This window comes from Desmodus rotundus, chromosome 4, assembly GCF_022682495.2.
Source record: "Desmodus rotundus isolate HL8 chromosome 4, HLdesRot8A.1, whole genome shotgun sequence".
In the NCBI taxonomy this organism is placed as follows: Eukaryota; Metazoa; Chordata; class Mammalia; order Chiroptera; family Phyllostomidae; genus Desmodus; species Desmodus rotundus.
In genome coordinates, this window is record NC_071390.1 from 82,451,690 (window position 1) to 82,475,171 (window position 23,482).

The 23,482-nt window shown below is 34.9% G+C and overlaps 1 protein-coding gene across 12 annotated transcripts in view; it reads left to right on the forward strand.

The window, feature by feature from the left end:
• The window catches only part of PTPN13 (protein tyrosine phosphatase non-receptor type 13), a 193,936-nt gene that overhangs the window by 83,852 nt on the left and 86,602 nt on the right, over positions 1-23,482 (forward strand). For 11 of the 12 annotated variants that reach the window (XM_024574843.4, XM_045183695.3, XM_045183694.3 and 8 more), the window contains exons 7-9: positions 7,030-7,596; positions 22,456-22,551; positions 22,921-23,014. In XM_024574843.4, coding sequence (XP_024430611.2) covers positions 7,030-7,596; positions 22,456-22,551; positions 22,921-23,014 — 757 coding nt within the window. The remainder of the gene's footprint in view (positions 1-7,029; positions 7,597-22,455; positions 22,552-22,920; positions 23,015-23,482) is intronic. The other variant, XM_045183698.2, reaches the window with a different exon arrangement.

The following is a 23,482-nucleotide window of genomic DNA, read 5'->3' on the forward strand; positions in this document are numbered from 1 at the left end:
TATATATATTTATTTTTAAATAAAAGCCCTATATAAAATTAAGCTTCCTAGACATGTCATGCCAAGGATAGGGAAAACCTACTATATTAAGCACATTAGTTTTTGTAGGTGTTTAATGAATATTCATTGGTTGCGTGAGTATGGAAAGAAGTTTTTAAAAAATGTTTGATATAATAATACATTTGTATTATGATTTTTAATGATTTCATAAACATATATGACTCATGATTTATTTTTTAAGCCTTGTCATATGCAAAGTAAAAAGAAAAACTACAGTTCACCATATGGACTCATGTTTTTGGACTATTTTCTTATAACAAATATATTGGAAGTTTTAAACCAAATTATTGTCTTTTATTTGTGACTTTGTTTTTGTAATAATGAGAAAGATTTAATACTATTAGTATTATTTTCTAACAGCTCTTTAAAATTCTATGTCTAATAGACTGTCCAAATGCAGATAATCTAGGATTAATGCTAATGATGTTTTTAAAATTAACAGAAATCTTTAAATAGACTCTCCATTGATTTTATTCTCTAATAGTCCTATCTCTTTTTTGGAGAATAAAATCTTTTCCTATATCCGAATTCAAGAGAATTAGTTGTCACTTGGAATAAACCAAATTTTGTTTATTGTTTATATTTTGGGTAGAATTAGAGGTCTTGGAACTTAAAGAAACAATCCTCTTTTGGACCAAGTATAATGGAAGAAGATTCCTTAGCTTGTCTTAGCCATAACTTTCTATAATAGTATTCCTCAAGGGCTTTCTAAATTTACTTTCAACAAATTTATAAACCCACGTCTCAAAAACAGAATCAAAATAATATACCAATGACAGCCATTACCAGACAGAAGCACTTAGCAGCTAATAGTCAATGGCATGTAATAACATAAAGCTTTAAGATTAAGAAAAATATTACCTCGTGAAGAAGAAATACTCCTCTAGGACACTGGTGTTACTTTTGGGCAGGGCCAGTTGCCAGCTGTCAATGGTCACTTGCCGCAGAGCAACCGTGTCATACTACGCTAGTGGTAAAGCATTCTCTTTGACATAAACCAACCTAAAATCTTTATATACCGACAGCTCTAGTTTATTAATTAGGCTCCTGACCACAATTTTTAATAAAGAAAAAGTCAAAATGGGCAGTGAGGCTGGTGAGGCACAAATTTTGATTAAAAGAAATAAATAGTTTTGGCAATAATGCCTTGTATCTATGTAGTTTGATTGTTCAACTAAAACTTAATAAAATGTTTTATCTATGAGTAAACAACCTTAAAAGTTCCCTCCTTATATCTTAACTCTGAGATCTGTCACAGAAGCTAAGGCCCAAACTAGTGGGTTCTCTGCCCCCACTGTGTTATTTAATACTGCCAGTGCTGATAAAATGGCTTCACCAGGCAGAAAGAAAGCAAACATTTCCTGCCAAGCTTAAGGTGGAAACCTACACCATGATCAGATCAGCATGATATAGCTTCAGAACTTGGACGTATTGATAATATCATGTTTCTTTTTTTATGTTCTTGAACACGTTTGTGAAGACAGATGGGGAACTGAGCAGCCTCTTTTAATACTGAAATGTCATTCTGAAGTTAGCTTCTAAGAGATGTTATGAAGTTTTTGAGTCTTGTGTGTGAGGGGAAAAGTAAAAATAATATTATATCCAATTAGAGAGAATGTTAATCATTTATAACAAAAATAGTTAAAATGTACTTTACAAGGAAGATTTTTTTTCATTATGTTCTTAAATTTGTTTATTCATAGCTCTTCAGAGTGTATTTATTCTTCTCCATTTAGTTTTTAGCAAGCTATGTACTCTCCAAAAGGAAAATATTTATGGTTTCATTTTAAATTTGGATGCTTATAATTGTATGGAATCTAATGTTGTCTGTAAACCCTCTTTGAACTCAGAGCCTCATCAAGACATAGGAAATCTACCTGTGATCACCACTTACTCTATTTTGACTAGTGTGATTTTTATAATTGTAGAATAAACCTAAAAATTTTGTAGGAGATCTTTAATGATTTCCTTCAAATTCCCCCTCAGTAGGTAATTATATGCTGATTAAAATAAAATGCAAACAAAGGAAAACAATTAGAATTTTATGTTGCCCTTGTTCAGAAGAGCTCCTAATAGTTCATGTGAGTTAGTTCATTTATTGTCATCTCCAAGAGGAAGGCATAACAAATTATGTCCATATTTTTATAGATGAAGGAAGTGTGAAATATGGATATTAAGTGGCTTTTCCAAGCTCAGGGATTGAATGGTAAAACTAGAATTAAAACCCAGGTTTTTTTAACAGCAGTCTTTCTGGTGGATAAGATACTGCTTTAAAGGGTTTCAAAAAGCTATGTAATCAATCAAGATCCTATAGCATTCTTTTGAAATATCTTTTACCAGGAACTGCAAATACAAAACCAAATAAAACATAGTCCCTTATATTATTGTTCCATTTGGGAGTGGGGGTGGGGATGGGGAAATGAGTGGGAGTGATGAGAGATTTATAAAATAATGTATTGATTATTTATTTATTTATTCGTGCATGCATTCATTCAAATTATAAGAGAAAGTTACAGAAGTAGTTGAAGTGAGCCAGCTGGGCTTTGTGGCTCAGGGAACAAGTTACAGAAGCAAAAGAAGGGCCATTGGGAGCTTAGGAGGGAGAAAGGCAAAGGTAACGTGTCTGGAGGAGGAGATAAAGGGGAAGAGAAAGGCACATACTCCAGAGAGGCCAAGCACACCACAGTGGATAATTTTAACATAGTGAAAGAACTGTTCTAATAGAGGGCCAACGTGTGTGTGAGTACAGTGGAAGGAGGTACCAACTCTGCCAGGATGGGGATATCAGGAAAGTTTTTGTCTGAAATCTTTTAAGAGTAGCTCCAACAGCACTGCTTTCAGAAATAACATGTCCTGTGATCAAAATGGGTAGTGAGCACAGCCATTAAGCAGGTGTGCTTAATTAATGATTTCAGTGCTGTTTTTTTTATATTAAAATAATTATAGTAGCCTGGGCCATGTTTAGAAAGATTTGAAAAGCAGTTGAAGACACTGCATCTTATCTAGTCTCAAATACTGCTATTAAGTAGCACAGTAAATGGTTTCACTGGTCTAGTGGACCTAACCATCTAATAATGAGCCTAGAATTTCATGTTTCTCCTTATATATATGGCCAGATTCTATACTTGAACTCTCATTTTGAGTTTTCAGAGTAGTAAAATTTTTTCCCTAGTACTTTAGCAACATGAAGCAACTGTGACACTATATTGCTACATGTGATACTATATATAGTATCCACCTGTGAAGTGTTAATCAGACAATTACTGTCTGGTTGTGTAGTTAAAAATAGCAAATATCATTAACGTGGCAATAAACACCTAGCATTTTATAAAGCAGTAGTTATCCAAGAGCCACCTTATTGGTAATTAGTCTTAGGCCTCATGGCTAGTGAGGAGACATGTGTTTTGGGATACCATGGCCCACTGATATATTGTCAGTAATGACCTAAAAGAGGATGTGCCTGTGAAAAATGGAATTGGCTTGTGATACATTAGGCAAGTTCTCTATTTCAGTAGTGGTTGGGGTGGACTTCACTGAAGAAGCCATGTTTAAAATAAAACTAAAGGATAAGAAACAACTAACCATGAGAAAGGTCAGGAGTAGACCATTCAGGGCAGAAAAAAAAAAGTATGTACAAAGGCCTTTAACATATAAGAGAACTTAACAGAGAAAAGCCTGGATGCAATAAGGGAAGTGGAGATGAAACTGAAAAAGATTCAAGTGGCAGACTGAAAAGGAGTCTAGATTTTATTTAGAATGTAATTGTATGCCTTTGAGACTTATTGAACAGGGTAGTGGAATCATGGAATTTACATTTTGAAAAATAATTCTGACTGCTGAGCCAAAGATAGTTGGATGAAGAAAGTAGAAGGAGCAGGGAGGCCTATTCAGGAGCCATTTCAATTCTCTAGTCAGGTGATGGGGAATAGGGTGATGCCTTTGGTATTGGAAGGAATCACAAGGAGTAAGACATCTCTGAGATTTAAATAACCAGCATATGCTGATGGATTTAATATGGTGAATAAGAAAGAAGGATTTTAGGATGGTGCCCATTGTTCTGTTTTGAGTATCAGTTTGGTGATGGTGCCACCTGTTAAAATTGGAAAGACTGGGGTAGAATGGACATCTCTAGATGTGGGAAGTAAAAGATTAGCTTTAAGCATATTCAGTTTGAGGGGCTTCTGATAATATACCAGTAGCAGTTTGAATTATATAAGATTAGAGCTCCCAGAAGAGGTCAGTAGCAAGAATATAAATTTGGGAGATGTCAGTATGTAGATAATGTTTAAAAGCCTTCTAATGATGAAATTATATAAGGAAGTAGTGAAAAGACAGGGTTCTAAAAATGGTACCTGGGGAAATCCAACATTTGGATATCTAGTAGAGGGAGAGGAAAAAGCAAAGATTAAGAGTGAGCAGTCTGAGAAGTAGGAGGAAACTAGACTTGTAAAGAGAGAAGTGATTCATTAAGAAATTGTCACCACTAACAGTTATTGCTGGTAAGTAAGTTATGGGCACAGAAATGTCCTTTGGACTTGGCAATACAGAGGTTGATAGTGATATACAATAAACATTGCCAAGGTGAAGAGTTGGAAGATAACTAGGGTAGAATAATGAATGGGAAGTGAAAAATTGGAGAGATCAGTGCCTAGAGGGAAATACAGGGGTGGGCAAAAGAAGTTTTACAGTTGTAACAAATAAATAATACAATAATTAATAATGCAAGAATAAATTCTGTTTTGCATATTCAAAACTATAAGCCTACTTTTGCCCATCCCTGTATTGTAACTTAGGGGGAGGTTTTGTTTAGTTTGGTGTTTTATTATGCAGCTATTAGTGCATGTTTGTATACCAATGGGAATGACTCACTAGAAAGGAGCAGTAATGAAGATGCAAGCAGAGGGGAAAAGTTACCCAAAGAAATGGAATCTTTAATAAAGTAAAAGGAGGGGGAAAAGAACAGGTATTGGGAACTGACCTTCAATTGGTAGGAAATTTCATCCTTTAAGACTACAGGCAAAAATTTGCAGACCCACATAGATGTGTAGAATTAGTCATGGAAAAATGAGAAAGTCCTCTCGTCTGACAGCTTCTGTTTTTTTGGTGGAATAGGAGACAAGATCATCAGGTAAAAGCAAAGAGAGAATTGAGGTGGGAAATTTGAAGAATGAGGAAAAGCAAAGCAGTCATTGTGGGCCGAAAGTGAACTATTAGCATATAATATTAATTGTCCAAAGTGGTAGACCATGAATTTATGGTATTGCCAGAATATTCACTTGTTTGATTTCTCTGTTTTGACTATGTGTTGGTAGTCAAGATAGTAAAAGAAGACAGTTAGTTGAGTTTAGCTCTGGTGGTTGGTATGAGCATTAAATCCTTTCCATTCTTATTTTTTATCTATTGTATTAAGAATATCTATGTTCCTATTTTAAAATAAAATTTTAAATTAATGAGTTTCAATATGTGGCTTTTTTAAGAGTGTAATTTACCCCTAACATAGTGTAACATAGACTGTCACAAACTCTAGCTTCTAGTCTGATTTTAAAATTATAAACATATGTCTATGTGTCTGGATGTGGCATGGTATGTTTCTCAGTGGCCTTTACATCACATGCCCCAAATGTTGTTATCCTTATTTGCACCTAAGTGGATCCATGTGCAGAAGAGGATTAGTTGTAAGGAAAGTAAAATGTTTGAACCTTCAGATTCTCAAGTAAGCAAGTACTTGTTGCCACGCTGAAACGAATTCACATTAAGACTTTCAAGGTAAATTTTGTGATCAGGGAATGAGAGCTTATAACTGTTACCCTGAAGAGGCAATTGACTTATTCAGGTGAATTAATAAGCAATTCGTTCCTCAGAAGGTTTTAGTCATTATTTTGTATTATATACATAGCAAAAAGGGAACCAGACAGTGACCACAGATGTCATACAGGAAATCTTCAGTGTTTATGGGCTATTGGGTTAGTAGCTATAAAGTATTATTCTATGTTTCTTTTTTCTTTTTTTTTAAATTTTTTTTATTGTTGTTCAAGTACAGTTTTCTGCCTTTTCCCCCCACCCCTTCCTGTGTTTCTTTTTTCAATAGTGGGACCATATGTATGATTTTTTGTTATTGAACTATGGATTCAAAAAATTAATTTCTGGTTGGGCATTTTTGCCATGTCTCAATTTTTTAAGACCACTGCCTTAAAAAATTAGAATGGCCTACTGAGTTGAACTATATCAAGGTTCGAAGAGTAAATAAGAAATGGTGTACTTATTTCAGTTGACAAATATTGATACATTATGTTAGAGAGAGAAAAATGTTAGTACATGGTAGTCGGCCATGAAAAAAATTAATTTTTTTACCTAATCAAACACAATCAAATTATCTGGATTTCAAACCATCAAATTTTCTGAATACACATGTAATCATAATAAAACTGTGATACTTAAGAATTCCAAATGCTACAATCTTTTTTTTTCCATTCAGAATATAGCAAGAACTCTTTGTTTCTTCTTTAAACATATTTATTAAAACACCAGAGAATACCAGGGCTTCATATTGAAGTAATACATGTTTGAACTATACCTTTAGAAGTTAAAAAAGTGTACATTCTATTATTACCCCAAATCAATAATTAATATTAATATTCTGCCAAACTAGATAGTATCAGAAACTTTTATCTATTTTTAAAAAAACAGTAAATCACCTTTGATGAATATGAAATGATACTCAAAAAATAAAGTTCAAAACATTGACTTCATTAAATAAGAAACATTGGGCTGTGAGAAGTTAGACAAACATAGCGTCGGTTTTTACTTCCACCGTCACCACCACCACGACCATTCCATCCATGACCATTCCGTCTCTGATCCTCTGGAGAAGTCAGAAAATTGTCACCACTTTCACTATCAATAGTAAGGTAACATTCCAGTTTTTTTCTAACAGTTCTGTGCATACATGATAGATTCTTATCATTCCAGGAAGAAGCTCTACTTCTGATGTACTAGACACACACAAGTCTCCATTCTCTCATCAGACCTTTCTTAACAAAGGGCTTAGTAAATCTATGGGATTTCTGTCCATCAGAGACACACAAGATGAGGAAGATTATTTCAAGGACATTTTATCAGATAATAATTCTGGACATGAAGATTCTGAAAATACTTGCTCTCCTTATCAATTCACAAGTAGTGGCCCAGAAACAAAAGCTATCCCTGGCATTGATGTGCTTCCCAAGAAGAAGATCTGGGCTTCATCCATGGACTTGCTTTGCACAGCTGACAGAGACTTCTCTTCTGGGGAGACAGGCAGATACCGGCACTGTCTCCCTGAGGCAGTAACAGTGCGGTCTTCGACTGCTCCTAGAAGAAAGGAGGCAAGATACTCAGATGGAGGCATAGCCCTGGATATCTTTGGCCCTCAGAAGATGGATCCTATGTTTCACAGGCGAGAGTTGCCCACCTCCTCAGCCATATCAAGTGCTTTGGACCGAATCCGAGAGAGACAAAAGAAACTTCAGGTTCTGAGAGAAGCCATGAATGTAGAAGGTTAGTAATTTTGTGTGTTTCAGAGAGAAATGAATTGAAATATTTAAAATTGTGTTTTGAAATAAAGAGGGTTATTAAACCATTCCACAAGTCTTATTTCCACTGCCAAACCTTTGCACCCAGGGTAGTCTTTTTTCTCTATCAGTTTCTGTCTTCCCTTCTACCAAACCCCTAATCCAAGAACACTGCTTCCACAGTCAACCCTACTAAACAGTCCCAGTCCAGTTACTTTATGGTCTCAATATTTGGGGTAGTATATTTTTAGATTGCAAGCTTCTTGGGGACAGGAACCATGTTGGTTTTTTTACTTCTTTTTTAATTCCCAAGGTACCGTATGTCTTGTGGGAGTCTTCTGTAGAGGACTGGGTCACAAAAGTGAGATGGAGGCACAGCAGTGAGCGGACAGTGCAGTGCCTCCCAACCACCAGTCTCAAAAAACAAATTCTGGGGTACAGCTCCCAGAGCTTATAATTTGTTTTGTTTAGAATGAAGTTTTAAATCTATGTTTTTAAAATCATAGTATTTAATTTTATAGATTTAGAGGGAGACAGCCTAGGTGTAAATTATTTACTCCATTTAATAGCTATGTGGGCCTTACTTCAGCAGTTGGGCTTAATCACCCTTAAGTTACCCACTCTGTAAAATGTTCTTAACAAAAATAGATTAATTGGCTAATGAATGTAAAGTGATTAATAAGTCATATTATTACATTATTAGTATGAGGGGCATACAAATAACTTTATAAATGATAAATTCTTATTTGCGGGGCAAAGCTCTATTTCAACAATACCTGATTCACATACAAAGCTCAATATACTGAATGGAATAAAACTGTGTTCTAGACATATGTATGGATAGAGGCTAGTTTTATTATAGACAGATGAAAACAAAATAAGGCAGAGTTTTTGATCTAACCCTCTACATTTTTGAGGATTAAACTTTTATAACCACCCTTTTCCTTAGACAAACTCTGGGGCATACATAGCTGAAGAAGGGGAACTTAAAGGAGCTTTCTAGTTTAGTGAGAAGCCGTCACATCATCAAGGGTCATATTCACTTTTAAGGTGATTATCTAGTAGAATATTTTTGACTCATTGATTGTCTTTAAAATGCTCTGCCTTTAAAGGTTGGCTTGTTCCTTAAGTTTTAAGCATAGTCCTGGAACTGAACATACTCCTCGTTGTGCTTTACTTCTAGTAAAAGAAGTTTTGCAATTGTTTTCTAAATTCAGGAATTGCAGATTAGTAAATAATTTGAAATTACAGAGGAAATTATTGAACATTTAATTGCTATTACAGGTTTGTATATACATGCATTTTAAAAACATTAGCTAACAATATGAGATGGTCAGATATAACCTTGATCTGAAAACTTTCAAATACAGAAAATAAAAACTTAGAAATTTGTTTTTGCATAATTTCACTGATTAACTTCAATCAGTAAATTTTTAGAGTTTTGACAGCAAAGAATAGGCACATCCTATAGCTTCAAGTACTCTCCCCGTTCAGAAGTCGTGTTTCCCGACTGCTTCACGTGGCACAGCAGCTAGCACGTGCGTGATACTCTAGCCCGACCTCTTAGGAGCACAGTCCCTCCTGGATGCATTTATGTAAAGGAATCTTGCCCATTGTGTAATAAAAAACCAAAACCTAAATTATTTAAATAGGTAAACACCATGATGGTCTCAGAATATAGATAGTGAAGATTGACACCAGTCTACATGGCCATGTGTAATGTTTAAGAGGTTGAATAATATATTTTCTTAACATGAGAATATTACAAGCAAAATCACAGTTTTTAATGTTCTCAGAAGATTGACTATTAAGTGGGGATTATTAAAGTTTGAGAAGGTGTTTTTTCCCTCAGGTAATGGGTGCATGCATGTGTGTTAAGGACACTGAAATAAACCAATTTGTTTCCAAATACACATGTATATTTGCAAAGATGGTGTATAATCTTTGTAGACCCTTATTTTTAAAAAATGGTAACTCATTATAGAGTGCAATTTCCAGTTTTAGAAATTTCAGATTCATTACAAGAGTTACAAGAAAAGGAAAAAAATCCTTTTAAAAATAAAATATTCTTTGAATTGTTTGATAGACGACAGTTTTCATCCTGAAATCTTCTTCACTGTTGAAGAGTTGTCAAAAGCATTTGCTCCCATAAAGAACCTATGCATTTTTCCCAGAGTATATTTTATAACCAAGTTAAATAGAACACTTTAAATATGTTGGTTTATTATGGAAATGCTTATACATCTTTAAGTAAACTCTCTTATTATATAGAAACTTGCAAGTAGTAATAAGTTATATTTGCTTTATTCTAAAGGAATGTTTGATGTTTGGAATTCAAGCAGTATTTCTTCTTAGTTATTTAGTTGAATAACTTACTGGTTTTGTACTGTGCTTTTTCTAAAGGTGAGATAGTTAGTTGTGCAAACAAAAGTGCAAATTGTTAATAGAAGATTTTAGCTTGCACACAGAAAAAAATATAATAAATCCCATTTATGTCATTTAATTCTTATGAAAAGCAGGTTCCACAGATCCTTTGTATGTGTGATATATCAAACAGAACAGTGTATGTTACTAATGTACACATTTTCTTGTACACATTTCTTTTTTAAAAAATATTCTTGTTTGACTCATAGATACAGAGAACAAACTGATGGTTGCCAGAGGGGGGCATTGGAGGATGGGCAAAAAAGATGAAGGAGATTAAGGGGTACAGATTTATTATAGTTATAACATAAGTCACAGGGATGTAATGTGCAGCATAGTGAATACAGTCAATAATATTGCAATAACTTTGTGTGGTGATGGGGTTATTAGATTTCTCATAGCAATCACTTCATAAGGTATATAAATGTCAAATCACTATTTTGTACACCTGAAATCAATATAATACTGTAAGTCAACTACACTTTAATCAAAAAGTTTTGCATTCCAGAATGAAAATTAAAATGTACATATTCTTGTTTTAAAGCATTTCGAAATATTGCTTATGCTCTGTACAGTTTTTGTGAACTTTAAATTTGACATTTGCTACTGGGTATCAGTAATACTAGAATGAGAAGAGGTCTTAGAGCACATGTTCTTGGGCTTGAGAAGATTTAATAATGTTCTCAGGATCACATGACAAGTTAATGATAGAGTTTTCACCATTACGGGAGATTACAGATTTCCATCATAGATTTCAGAGTTCCAGCCTAAGGATTTCCTACTACATGTCATTTCCTAATTTTTTTTTAATTTAAGAAAGGTTTAAATTGCAGTTGACATTCAGTATTAACAGTAGTTTCAGATGGACAGCATAGTGGGTAGACATCTTTATAACTTAACAGAGTGATCCTCCCATAGGTCTTACACCACCTGACACCGTATGTGATGATTACAGTATTATCAACTATATTTCCTATGCTGTATTTTACATCCCCATGACTGTTTTGTAACTGCCAATTTGTGCATCCTAATCCTATCATCTTTTTCACCCAACCCCCAACCTCCCATCTGGTAACCATCAGTTTTTTTCTATATCTATGAGTTTGTTTCTGTTTTGTTTGTTCATTTATTTTATCATATTCCACATGTAAGTGAAATTATATGGTATTTTTCTGTCTCTATCTGCCTTATTTCACTTAGCATAATAGCAGTGTTCATTGGGTTAATATAACAATCTGAAGAAAAGAAATTACAAAATTTCATTTTGTCCTTTCGGGAGTGCGAGGAAGGTCGTTAACTAATAGGAAAGGCAGTTGTCTCCTTCAGCCTTAGGTGTGTAGCCCTTTCCTTAGCCCATCCTCTTCAAAAGAGCCTTTACCTAAATAACCTGCCTGGATTCTTTTCGGCTGACATCAACCAGCCACTATCACAGGGAGCACAGGCCTTAAAATCAAGGAGTTTGGTACTGGAAGGAAACTGGATACCATTTAAACCAAACATCTAATTTTCAGAGGCCCAGAGTAAACTAGTTTGCCAAAGTATGTGAATAATTCATAACAGAGCTGTATTTAGAATGCAGATCTCTTAAGCTTCAGAATAAGATTTTTTCCACTGTTATTCTGATTTCAAGCAGAAACCAGATACATTGTCAGGAAAACTTTTATTACTGCCAGGGAAGCTGGACATTCAGCTAGCCACCTAACAAACCCCTTAAGTTTCTTTCTAATCTAATAAAATTATATCTTTTTAAATTCAGGAAAACATGATAATATTATGAAAACAGGTTCAAAAGCAGGCACTTTGGTTCTTTCTACAGGAAACCACACTGGGTGGGGGTTCAGAAGGAGTTCTGCTGTGACACAGGCTGTGTTGCCGTGGATAGTGTTTTGTTGGGGCTTTACTAAGGTAGGATCTGTAAGACGGATATCCTGTAGCTGACAAGATAAGGGAGTAAGTGGTTGGCATTGAGTGCTCTGATTTCTTTGTAAACAAAACAACAAAGTTAACAACAAAAGAAATCCCAGGAAAGAAGATATAGTTGGAGATTAAAGATTATAAATATAAGATTATTATCACAATTAAGTTAAAGTTTCAGATACTTCTGTATATACATAAAGCAGTAGGGAAGGGTCAGGAAGAAACATCAGATTTCTCTCGTGAAAACTAGTTTTAAAATTTGACATCGCTTTCTTTTATTGCTTTATTCTTTATATCCTACTTTTTTCACTTCACCATAGCTCTGTCCTATTCTCTTTTTTTTCCTTCTTTGTCCTCACTATTTTCTTTTCTACCCGTCACTACTTCATCTCATGATCTCAGACGATTGTCTACTTTCTAACAGGAGTATTCGTTGTCATCTCTCTTGTGAGGTAATTACCAGACTCTCCCTGTCCATCACTCTGTGATTATGAGACAGCGATTCGGAACCAGTACTGAGAATGTCATGTGAACAGCACTCCACATCCTGAGTGGGGACCATGAATAGCATTTGCTTCCAATAGTCAGAACTCCCCTGTATTCTGTATAATATTAGAAGGAAGCGTATGAAGAATAGAGATAATTAAATCCTACAAAAGTGACTATTGTTAAATATACTTATTTAACAAGTTTTAAGTTAATCTACTTTATATCAGAATTAAATATTATTTCCTTTCTTTCAATGTTTTGCTATTTGGTGACTGCCCTGTGAATACAATTTAAAGCCTGTGTTCTGCAACTGGAACATGTAAACCCTCGGGTATGTGAGCCTGTTCTCATTGTTGAGGTACCTTAATATTTCCATGAGATGATTGAATTTGAAAATTCATACATTTTTATAGTTATATTCAAGAAAAGCAGGAGACAGATTCATAAATGTTACTTTTCAGCATGTAGGCTACTTCTAGTGACATTTTATGAAGAGAAAGAAAATTTTTTCAAAACTTCAAAAATTCAAAACTCATAAAGATGATCTATTCAGTTTTTATTTCTTCCCTTTAATTCACTTCGTATAGGGGGGAAAAAGATATGATTGAATTGTTATTTATATACTCCAAGAACTAAACTAACATTAATATTCAGATTTTATTTTACTCATCAGTTCCACAGAAGTAAAAAATGAATAAGCAGGGATTTTGGGTGGTGTTAAGTCAAATATCACATGTGTTTTAGGTATTAATGACTTAATTATTATACTATTAAGATACAAATATATTTTGTATCTCCAAGGAGCACACTCTTACAAATGGATTCAACATCTTAGCCAGAAGAAGTGCCTACTGTGTTTCCAGGGCTGAATTGTAAAGAGTTTTATGGCTTAGACCAGCATCATCCAACAGAACTTCTTCAGTAGAAGAAATGTTCTCTATCTACCACGTCCAAGCAGTAGTTACAAGCCACATGTGACTATTGAGAGCTTGCATTTTGGCTAGTGCAGCTGAGGAACTGACTTTTATTGAAATTTATATAGCTGCCTGTGGCAGGTGGCTACTGTGTTAGAATAGTGCACGTTCAGACCATTCTCATGTAAAGTTAGCCCAGTATAAAATACTAATGTTCAGTTGAGGAAAGATTGGTTTGAGGTGCACAGTGTTATTTTTTACTTAAAATACAAATGAGAATAGACATTTAAGTCTTTTGATTTATCCAAGAGGAAAAAGATTAAATTGCATTTTTAACACTAAGGAAAGTTAGAGGTGAAACTAGTACAAACTTTTCATTGTCTATATTCATAGTCACAGAATACTGATTTTGGAGTCCACAGAAATCATAGACTACTTTTTCAGAAATTCGGGACCTAATTTGAATCTAATGCATACGTGCAGGTTCTGGCAGAAGTAACACCTGCTTGAGTGTGGTTGGTAGGGTAATAATATGGGTGTAATAATTTATAGCTTTCATTTGGACATTTTACCTAAAATGTCATATAGTGTGCTTGAGTGTGATATTGTTATGTTACAGAATTACATGCTTATGATTTTGTAATTAAGAAAAAAGGTTGTTACTTGTGCCGGACCCTGTAGTTAACATAGAGCCAATTTGACTTCGACATCAATACCTGCTGAAAAGCATGGGTTGGTATGTTTTAAGAAAGGTTTAAATGGATTTTACTAGCAATGGGTATCATCATTTTTTTTAAGACCCAGCAATTTTAACCTCTAAAATATCTTTTTTTAATTCCATCCCTGTCAGTACCTTCTGTTTCCCATGGATTTTCTTTCTCAGTTGATCACGCAGCTACAATTTGTCCTCCATTTCCCTGCTGTACATTTCTCCTCTGCCGTCAGTCATCTAATAACTTCCCATCACCTGAACAGGATAAAATGTTAGCTCCTTTTAGATCATGGTATGGGAGGCTCTCCATGGTTCTGTCTCTTGAGTCTCATCCCTCAGCACTTCCCATCTCACTCCAACACCCTGTACACATTCTGTCTGTGTGTCTGTCTCTCTATCCCCACCTTTTCCCTCCCCCCTCCCTCCCATCCTGCAGGCAATTTTATATTTTTGTGTTCCTTTATCCATGCAGCTTTACGCCTTGAGACTATCAAAGCTTTCAGTCATTACCCAGTTTAGGAAGCTTTCTCTCAGCTTCCCAGTTTAGGATGATGGCTTATGTTTTTCATTGAAATTACTTGTTTTGAAGAGCCTGTTTCTCCTCCTATAGAACATCAAATTATTTGGCCTAGTCTAATTCATAACTGTGTCCTTAGCATCTCCATATAATAGATACTCATAACTGTTTTTCCTTAAAATTTTTATTGTTGACACTATTGTAGATGGCCCCCAACTTCCCCCACTTTTCCCACCTCTACCCAGCCCCTGCCCCTACTCATAATTGTTTGTTAATCTAAAGTACGTATTTCATTGTGGCTATTAATATTAAATATTTAGTGTATTCAGTGGTGCTGCTTCAGCATGGGATACAACAATATTCTCTGATGAATTATAGTGAGGAGAAATCTACCTCCTCCTGTTTTGTCCAACTGCAGGAGAAAATCACATACTTGTCAGTCATAGACTGACCAACAAATGCAACCAGTTTCCTTTAGAACTCTGTACTGTTTGAAAGCTTTAGAAGAGGCGGTAAAGTCTTAACGGAGGATCCTGGGGGGATGCTAGAAGAGTGGTACAGCCAGCCCAGATGCAGTCATGGCCCAGATTTGTGGTTATTCCATTACACAAGACCCTCATAAAGGAGAGGAACTTGAAGGTTATTCATTGTTTTTGCCATTTCTACTCTGCACAAATCTTACGTCTATAAAGTATTGGTTCACTGAGCATTTCTCCATATTTTCTTCATCATTTATATATATTCATGATTGCATAAGTTACGTTCCTGGTTAAAATTTTTACTGATCTTGTCTAGTTCTCAAGGAATTTAGAAAATTCTATTCATGTATCTTGCAGCATGGTGTAATATAAATGCAGTGGACTCCGATTAACATTTAAAAGGTGCAGTGTGTAATCTCCATAGAAAACATTTCATACATGAATACATAATGTTATTATTTTTGTTTCTCTGCTTTATTTGAAAATTAAAACGTTTTATTTCTCAGGATCTATAACCTTAAAATATGCAGGGTTTTAAAATTTTATAGTTCTGAGCTACAAAACCTGTTGTTTTGTGCTTTTCTCTTTGAAACGCATATCTGTAACTGGAGTCATGTATTAAAGGTAAATAAATGCCAAGAAAAAAGTGGTTATATAATTCTTGCTGTTGCAATTGGCTGAGTTTCACTTTTTGCATGTTACTTGTCTGAGCTTGAATATGTGTCATTTGTAAATGGTGTTTTTATTTTTTTATAGTGACATAAACAATGAGGATAAACTTTAAATTACAATATTAAGTAAAGAATGTTCTAAATAATCACCTATTGCATGATTACTCTTTTTGTGATGTTATAAACAGTCAAAATAAAAATAAATACTTTTTAGGGATAAATGAGGGTGGACGCCCAAGAAAACAGAATTATCTTCTGGAGAACAGGCCTCTTGTTGTGCAGGCTTCCCTCCCTGCCACTAGGTGATGTTCTAGGAATCTATCGGTATCAGTGACCAGCAGGAATTATTGTGAGAGGCTGCATTCAGCGTCAGTAAATTTTTTTAAGACTCACCGCATTTGACTATTTCATGAGGGGTGACCTGTGAGTGTACCTGCCCACACCTTGCTTAGTGTTCAGCAATTTTTGATCAAAAATGACATTTACCCCATGCCTCACCCTCCCTATTTGCCTGATCTCGCCCCAAGCAACTATTTTTTGTTTCCCCTGATGAAAAAAAGTCCTCAAAGGGAAACATTTTGCCGATGTAAAAGAGGTGAAACAAAAAAACGTCAGAAACACTAAAAGACATCAAAATCATTGAGTTCAAAAATTGTTCTATGCTGTTAAAAAATGTCTCGATAGGTGTATTGCATCAAATGGATAGGACTTTGAAGGTGACTGAAGTTTAAACATGTGAGACTAAATACACAATTGTTTAATAAATAAGTTCCTGTTTTGAGGGCATCCCCCTTCGTGTACAGATGTAATAAGACATTAAAAAAGGAGACGAAGGAAAGGATGGACATGAAATTCAGGGTCATGGTTACCGTGGGTGGGAAGTGAGGCAGGGGATGACACACATGTGGTTACATGCAGTTTTGTCAAAATTCATGCATTTATGGAGGTATAAGGACTCATGAATATTACTTACATGATTAAGAACTAAAGAATTAGTCATGTAAGTAAAAGCTGGCCTTATATTTGAAATATATTTTAAAAAAGGAAATGATATTTTTAGATTGCAGTTTTTGCTGGCTTACATTCCTCTTAGTGTGAAGATTGTAGATTTGAATATTTCATCTGTAATAGTTTTATGTCAGCTCAGAATATCATGCAAATCTTTATAGTCTTCCAAACATTAAAAGTGTAGTATTCATGATCACATGCCACAACTTTGTATGTTTATACTATGTTCAGTGGTGGTGGAAATCACGACTTAGTTGTCAAGCACTCAGGACAAAACATTCTACCCTATTGAAAAGCTGCATTTTATTGTAACTACTTAAGTGGAGCCATTATGATATTAAAGCCTAAGTGAATTTTATTTAGAGAATCAGATTACAGTTAAAGAATAATAAAATGTCACATTTTTTTAAAGCCATTCTTCTATAGTCCCTATTTTTCTCAGCACTATTCCAGAAAATGTATTTTGGAGAGAATATATTCCCAAATGTTATATGTGTTTATATACATATATTTGCACACACCCAGTTTCATGCTTCTGATTTGGTAATATGTGACCAGGCTGATTTTATTTGTTCTTTTGTACTTTTTACTATTTCTACACCAAGATTCTTTTCTACCACTTCATTTAACACATCTGCAATCTAAGTACTCATTGGAAGTCAAGAAGGAATTTGTCTAATGAAATGAATAATTATAACCCTAAATGGACCTTAGTACACTGATTCTTACAGTGTAGGATTCATTGAAATATTTACTAGCTGAGATAAGAAATTTGCAAACCAAAATTAGATACTGAGTCTAATTTTATTCCACAAAAGGCAGATAAATTCAGTTCTGCAACTGTAATAATGAAAGCTTAAATTTATAAAGTATGTGTCTGAATATTCTTAATACAGCCATTCTACATGCTTCAAGAATTTTGGCATTCAAAAAACTTTGTAATATTATATATACGGAGGAGCATCTCTTTGTTTAAAAAAATAGTCTGACACTCTAATTAAAATACCAGTCACTGGTTTGATTGATGCTGGGAGATGGCTGTGTGAGGACTTTATTGTTCTGTATTCCTGTCTGTTCAGAAGTTTTCAATAAAAAGTTTGTGTTTTTTTTAATCACTCAATACCACATTTCTGGGATCTGGACCAAATGTAAAGTGCTAATATTACACATTTAAATATAGATAGAAAACAACATTTGTGGTATCTGGATCCTCCAAAAAGAAAAGTTGTTAATAATGTTAGGACAGTTCACGGAAAGTTACAGATTACCTTCTGCAGACCAGAACAGAGGAGGAAAACTGCTCGCTCTCTGGTTTGTGTCTGCCTGGTGCCTTTACACAGGTCATCTCAAAAAGCCAATGACTATTCTTGCTCAATGGTGTATAAGCATGAAAATGTGCCACTCTGTATACACCAATAGTGCAAGATACTCATAGTAAATGACATATAATTTTATAATAATTTGTGACATGGTTACACTTATTACTTAATTCAGAAATGGAAAGCCTGTACTTACAAGGGCCAACTTTTCTTGTAAGCATGAGTAAGTAGTAAATTTTGGCTGAGAATGTCAATCTGATTATAACCTTATAAGCATGACTTGAATAGTAAATATTGCCTGGGAATTTTAATCTGGTTATATCTGCCATGTCATTACTTGAAAGGAACATGGCTAACAACATTTTGGTAGATATATTTCAGAATACAGAAGCTCACAAAAAATATTCCTACTACTTTAGTTAACAAAAATACCCACCTACCCAATGTTAGGGGGGGAGATGTCTTCTTACCCCTAATAGTCCTGCCAAGGTAGCCTTTCAGTCTGTGCCTCAGGAGTGCTGGTGCCCTATTTCTAGAAAGCAGTAAAGCATCGTGAGGAGTTCTGTTTCTGCTGCCCCCGGGGGTGGTACTGAGAACATTTACAAGCCAATAGGTTATCAAAGGAAGATGACTTATTGTTATATTTTTAAGAGGAGGTAGTCAAAGTTACTTTAATTTGTCTTACAGATGGAACCGAAGAATTGAAAAGTTTCCTAGTATTGTCAGAGTAAACTAAAAAAGAAAAGAAAAGAAACAAAAAGCAGGCTAGCAGGAGAAAGGAAATATGGACACATAATATTAAGAACAACTAACTAAAACACCACCAAAGTATGGAAATTAAGATTAAAATTTAGTTACTATCTTATAGCCACCTTGCAGAAATAGTAATGAAACAGTAAATTCATTTAATATGGCATGTAAAATTATTATTGTGTGGTCTAACATCCCAGTGGCTGAAGTTTTCTACTTCAGTCATACAATAGACTTGCTGTGTCTCCCTGTTGTACTGTGTAAGGGAAAACTGTAATTGCCTCTGCACACCCGGGCCTCTCCTTGGCCTTGTTGGCTTTACTGCCCTGTATGTTGCAATGCTGGCTTTGTAATTTCGTTAAATTACCTTGGTAAAATTCCTCAAATATTTTAGCATGGGAATTCTATAAAAATAAAACAAAAGTTCTTTGGTGCCTCTTGGAAAAAATAATCTTTCTTCTTAAGTAATCATTTAACTACATTCATTAAAATACTATGAGATAACATTATTGTTTGAAATCTGCAATCCTTTCAAGTCACATTAGTCTTAGAAGATTTTTTTTTAATTAATATTTTTTCCATAAGATTTCTCTATGGTACAAGGCAATCATTTTTGAAAAAACACTGGTAAGTGCTTGGATATTCAATTCTAAAATTCTTTCCATTTATTATAGTATCATCTGATACTCATGTTGTCCTTCTCCAGGTAAACATTGTCTTCCTCTCCATCAAGTCCATGGCCAGTCATTTAACCTTCTTTTCTTCTTCATTTAAAGTTTTGTCTCAGCATAATCTCCCAGTTTTTCCAGCCATTATTTCAGTCCTTGATCTATAAGCCTGATTCTTATGGTGCCATTTAAGTATTTAATGAATTCATTCATTCATCTCTTTATCTTTTAAGAATCTCCTTGAACAATTTGTAGCACGAGGAATAATTCATTTTTGAAGATCCTCAAGTTTACAGTGTAGTGAAATAGAATCCCTTACATCATACCTTGATTATCTGCTGTCATACATTCCATGTCACGCCTCAGACCTCGGGGTTTCCCATGGTCTACCTTCTCTACTGCCAAGAAAAGCCACAGAACCATTCTGATTGATTTCAATACAAGTCATACTCTCTAGCCTAATCTAAACTCTCATGGCTACATAAAAGCTTTCATGTGGTTTTTGCTGACTTACCACATTCTTTACTCTTTTCAAACTCCTAGCCAAACAAGTTCCCAGGAAGTGATTCACTTTTTATTAACAGGAGTAAATCAACTTTCTGATATGAGTAGTATCTTGGAATTCCCTTTGTCTTTTCACTTTTCCTTTGTCCATCATTTCTTTCTCTTAAGAAGAAAATGTTCTTTTGCCTTGCCAACTAACCATTCCGTGTGTGTTGGGTTTTTTCACATCTCCTTCTGTTTTCCTCAGCACATTTTTTCATCCGTTTCCTCGCTATCCTTTACAACATCAATCTCCCCCAATCTACAGGCTTATTAACCATGGCCTAAAATCATGCTCAGACATTTCACTCCGCCAAGAAGACCCTGATTAATCATTGTCTTTTAAAAATTTCTTTCCCTTTTTCAAACCCCTAAACTAATTGAAAGAATAGTGTATACTCATTTTCTGAATTCCTTACCAGCTGGTCCTTCTTTAACCGTTCCGATTTGACCTCTGACTTGTCCGTGGAGTGGAAATAGTACTCTCTTTTAAAGTTCATCAGTGATATTTGTATAACACTTATATTCATCTATTCATTCACCCTTTCATTCATATTCACTCAAGAAATATTTGTGCTAGCAGACACTAGATAGATACTAGAAGTACACCTAAAAAAGACACAACCCTTTTTGTCAGAGAGTTTATAATTTAGGTAGAGGGAACAAGCAAGCAGAGAATTACTAAGCAGTAGAAGATTTGCGACTAGTTATGTGTAAAGCAATATGAAAATAAAGACAGCATTGCCCAACTTGACCTTTAGGTGGTCATGAAGGCTTTCGTGTTGAGGTTAAGGCTTCTCTTAAAGCAGGGGTGTCCAGCTGATGGGCTGCATGCACCCAGGACAGTTATGAATGCAGCCCAACACATAATCGTAAATTTATTTGAAACACTACTTAGCTTTATTACTAAATTGTATTACTTAGATATGTACATTTTCTATATTAATGATCACAAATGGAACCTACTTGATGATATTAAAAGATTATCGAAAGGGCTGCTGCATAATTAGGGTTGTTATGTGAGGACTTTTTTGTTTATCTGTGGTGGAGGATATCACAAAAATTATGCATGGATCTTTGTTTTGCTCATCAGTTTTCATTAGTGTTTGTGTATTTAATGTGTGGCCCAAGACAACTCTTCTTCTTCTAGTGTGGCTCTTAGATGCCAAAAGTCTGGACACCCCTGTCTTAAAGGAAAAAGAACAAATATTTAGGTTAAAAGGGGGGGAGGGGTGTGCGTGACAGCATTTCTAGCAGAGAGAGCCTCTTTCAGGAAGAACCTGAAAGTTTATATGCTTTTGGTTATGTATTTGCAAATTTGGAACATGAGTGCATTATTTGTCTGGGGAAGTGGATGGTGATGAGGCCATTGGAACAAGGGCTTTGCCTGTGTTGAGTTTTTAAAGTTCTGTTTAAATGTTTGTGTATATGTATGTTTCAAGGAGTAGGAAGAAAGAGGTCCAGACTTTTAATGTTTCTAACAAGTGAACCTGTGACTTTACAGTATCTATAAATGCAGTTGAAGATCAGGTTATATAAGGCTTCAAATATCAAGCTAAGGAGTTTTTCATTGTTATCTTAAAGACTCTAGTTTGAAGAAGGTTAAGAAATATAGCAATATGCTCGGTTTTGTTTAAGTTCAATCTCTATAATGTGAATTATAATATGTCATGAGAAAGACTGCAGAAAGAGGAATCTAGGGCACCCGAAGGAGGCCAGACATGAAATAAATAGTGATGTGTGATAGCTATGGAGAGTGTGAAGAAGAGGGGCAAGTCAGAAACATTTTGAAGGTGGAGTTTAGACTTTAGTGGGGCCCTGCACTCTCATGCAGCACTCACTGCACCGCCCTGCGCCGTCTCCCCCGCTCCCAAAGCTTACTCGTCTTGTCCTGGTGACACCAAGCACCCTATCTGAGTTAAGAATTTTGTACTTCTACATTTAAAATTATTTGAGTTTGATACTGTGTCTTTGGATTTTCTATCCCTCATAGCACCTAACTCAGAGAATTACACATAGTAAGCATTCAAAACTGGTGTTCAGGTGATTTTTATACAACACCCACTCTGTTCTAAAAGCTTTGTGTATATTCTCTTAATGCGCACAATGACCCTTCCAGGTGTGGGCTATTATTTACCCCTTTTCAGCTGAAGAAGATGAGGCCCAGGAACACTAAGCTACCTGCCTGAGGTCATGCCCCTAGCAGTTAGTGGAGTGAGATTCAAACCCATGTACCCTGGTGTCAGTCCAGGCTCTTCCCCAGGATGCCAGACTGCCTCAAAATTGGAATCACATTGTTTGAATACTGTCCAGCGATCTGTAAATTTAAAACATTATTTAAAATGTTCTAGTCTCACAGGCATAAATCTTACTTGATTTGTGTGGAACGGCTAATGAGTTTGCTTTCTAATGTTGTTTGTTTTAATCCTTTTAGAACCAATTCGGAGATACAAAACTTACCACAGCGACATCTTTAGTACCTCCAGTGAAAGTCCATCCATTATTTCCTCTGAATCAGATTTCAGACAAGGTAGGAGGCATCTCAGACACAAAATGTTTTTAAGAAATGGTGATTCTTCTTCTTCAGATGTTGAGATATGAGGTGGCAAAACAGTAATTCTATATAAAATTTAAGAATTGTGAAAAGCTACCAGTTACTCATTTTAACATTATCATAGGAGCTTAATAGCAGTTTCGTCAAACAACAGTGTAGTTACTTTCATAACATAGAAAATAATTCATTGTCTTTAAAAATAACAGACTTACATCTAGAGCATAATGCCATTGTCATTAATTTTATTGTATGAATATGACTTGAATATGAAATGCTTGAGTTTCAAATAAGATTATTTCATATTGTTATCACCTGTGCTATTACTCCTTTTTCATTTACAATTAGTGAGAAAAAGTGAGGCTTCGAAGAGGTTTGAATCCAACAGTGGTCTCCCAGGCGTAGATGAAACTCCAAGTCAAGGCCAGTCACACAGACCAAGGTATGTGATGTAGAAAAGGTAATAACGTATTTCCAATGACAGGGTTTTTTTTTTAATTTGAATCAAGTAGAATTTTAAAAAATTATCCTCTATTCTCTATTTTCCCTAGTTTCCTTTTCCTTTTCATCCACTTTAAGTTCTCAGAAATATATTCATTTATGTGAAAGACATCGTAGTAGTTCGAGTTATTGGAATCTTGTAAAAGTAGAATTGGCTCTGATTATTTATAGTTTGTGCTTGATTTTTGAAATGTCAATATGAATATAAAATAACTTATTAACAGGAAATTCTGAAGGCATGACATTAAACATGTGTGAGAAGATAGGTTAATACCTCTTTGGAAAGGTTGAACAGGTTTGACAAGCAGGATTTCACTGAGTATTATTTGTTGAATGAATAATGAGTAGGTTACCATTAAGTAATCTATTATGTAAAAAGTTAATTATTCACTACATTTTTCCTGGTTTC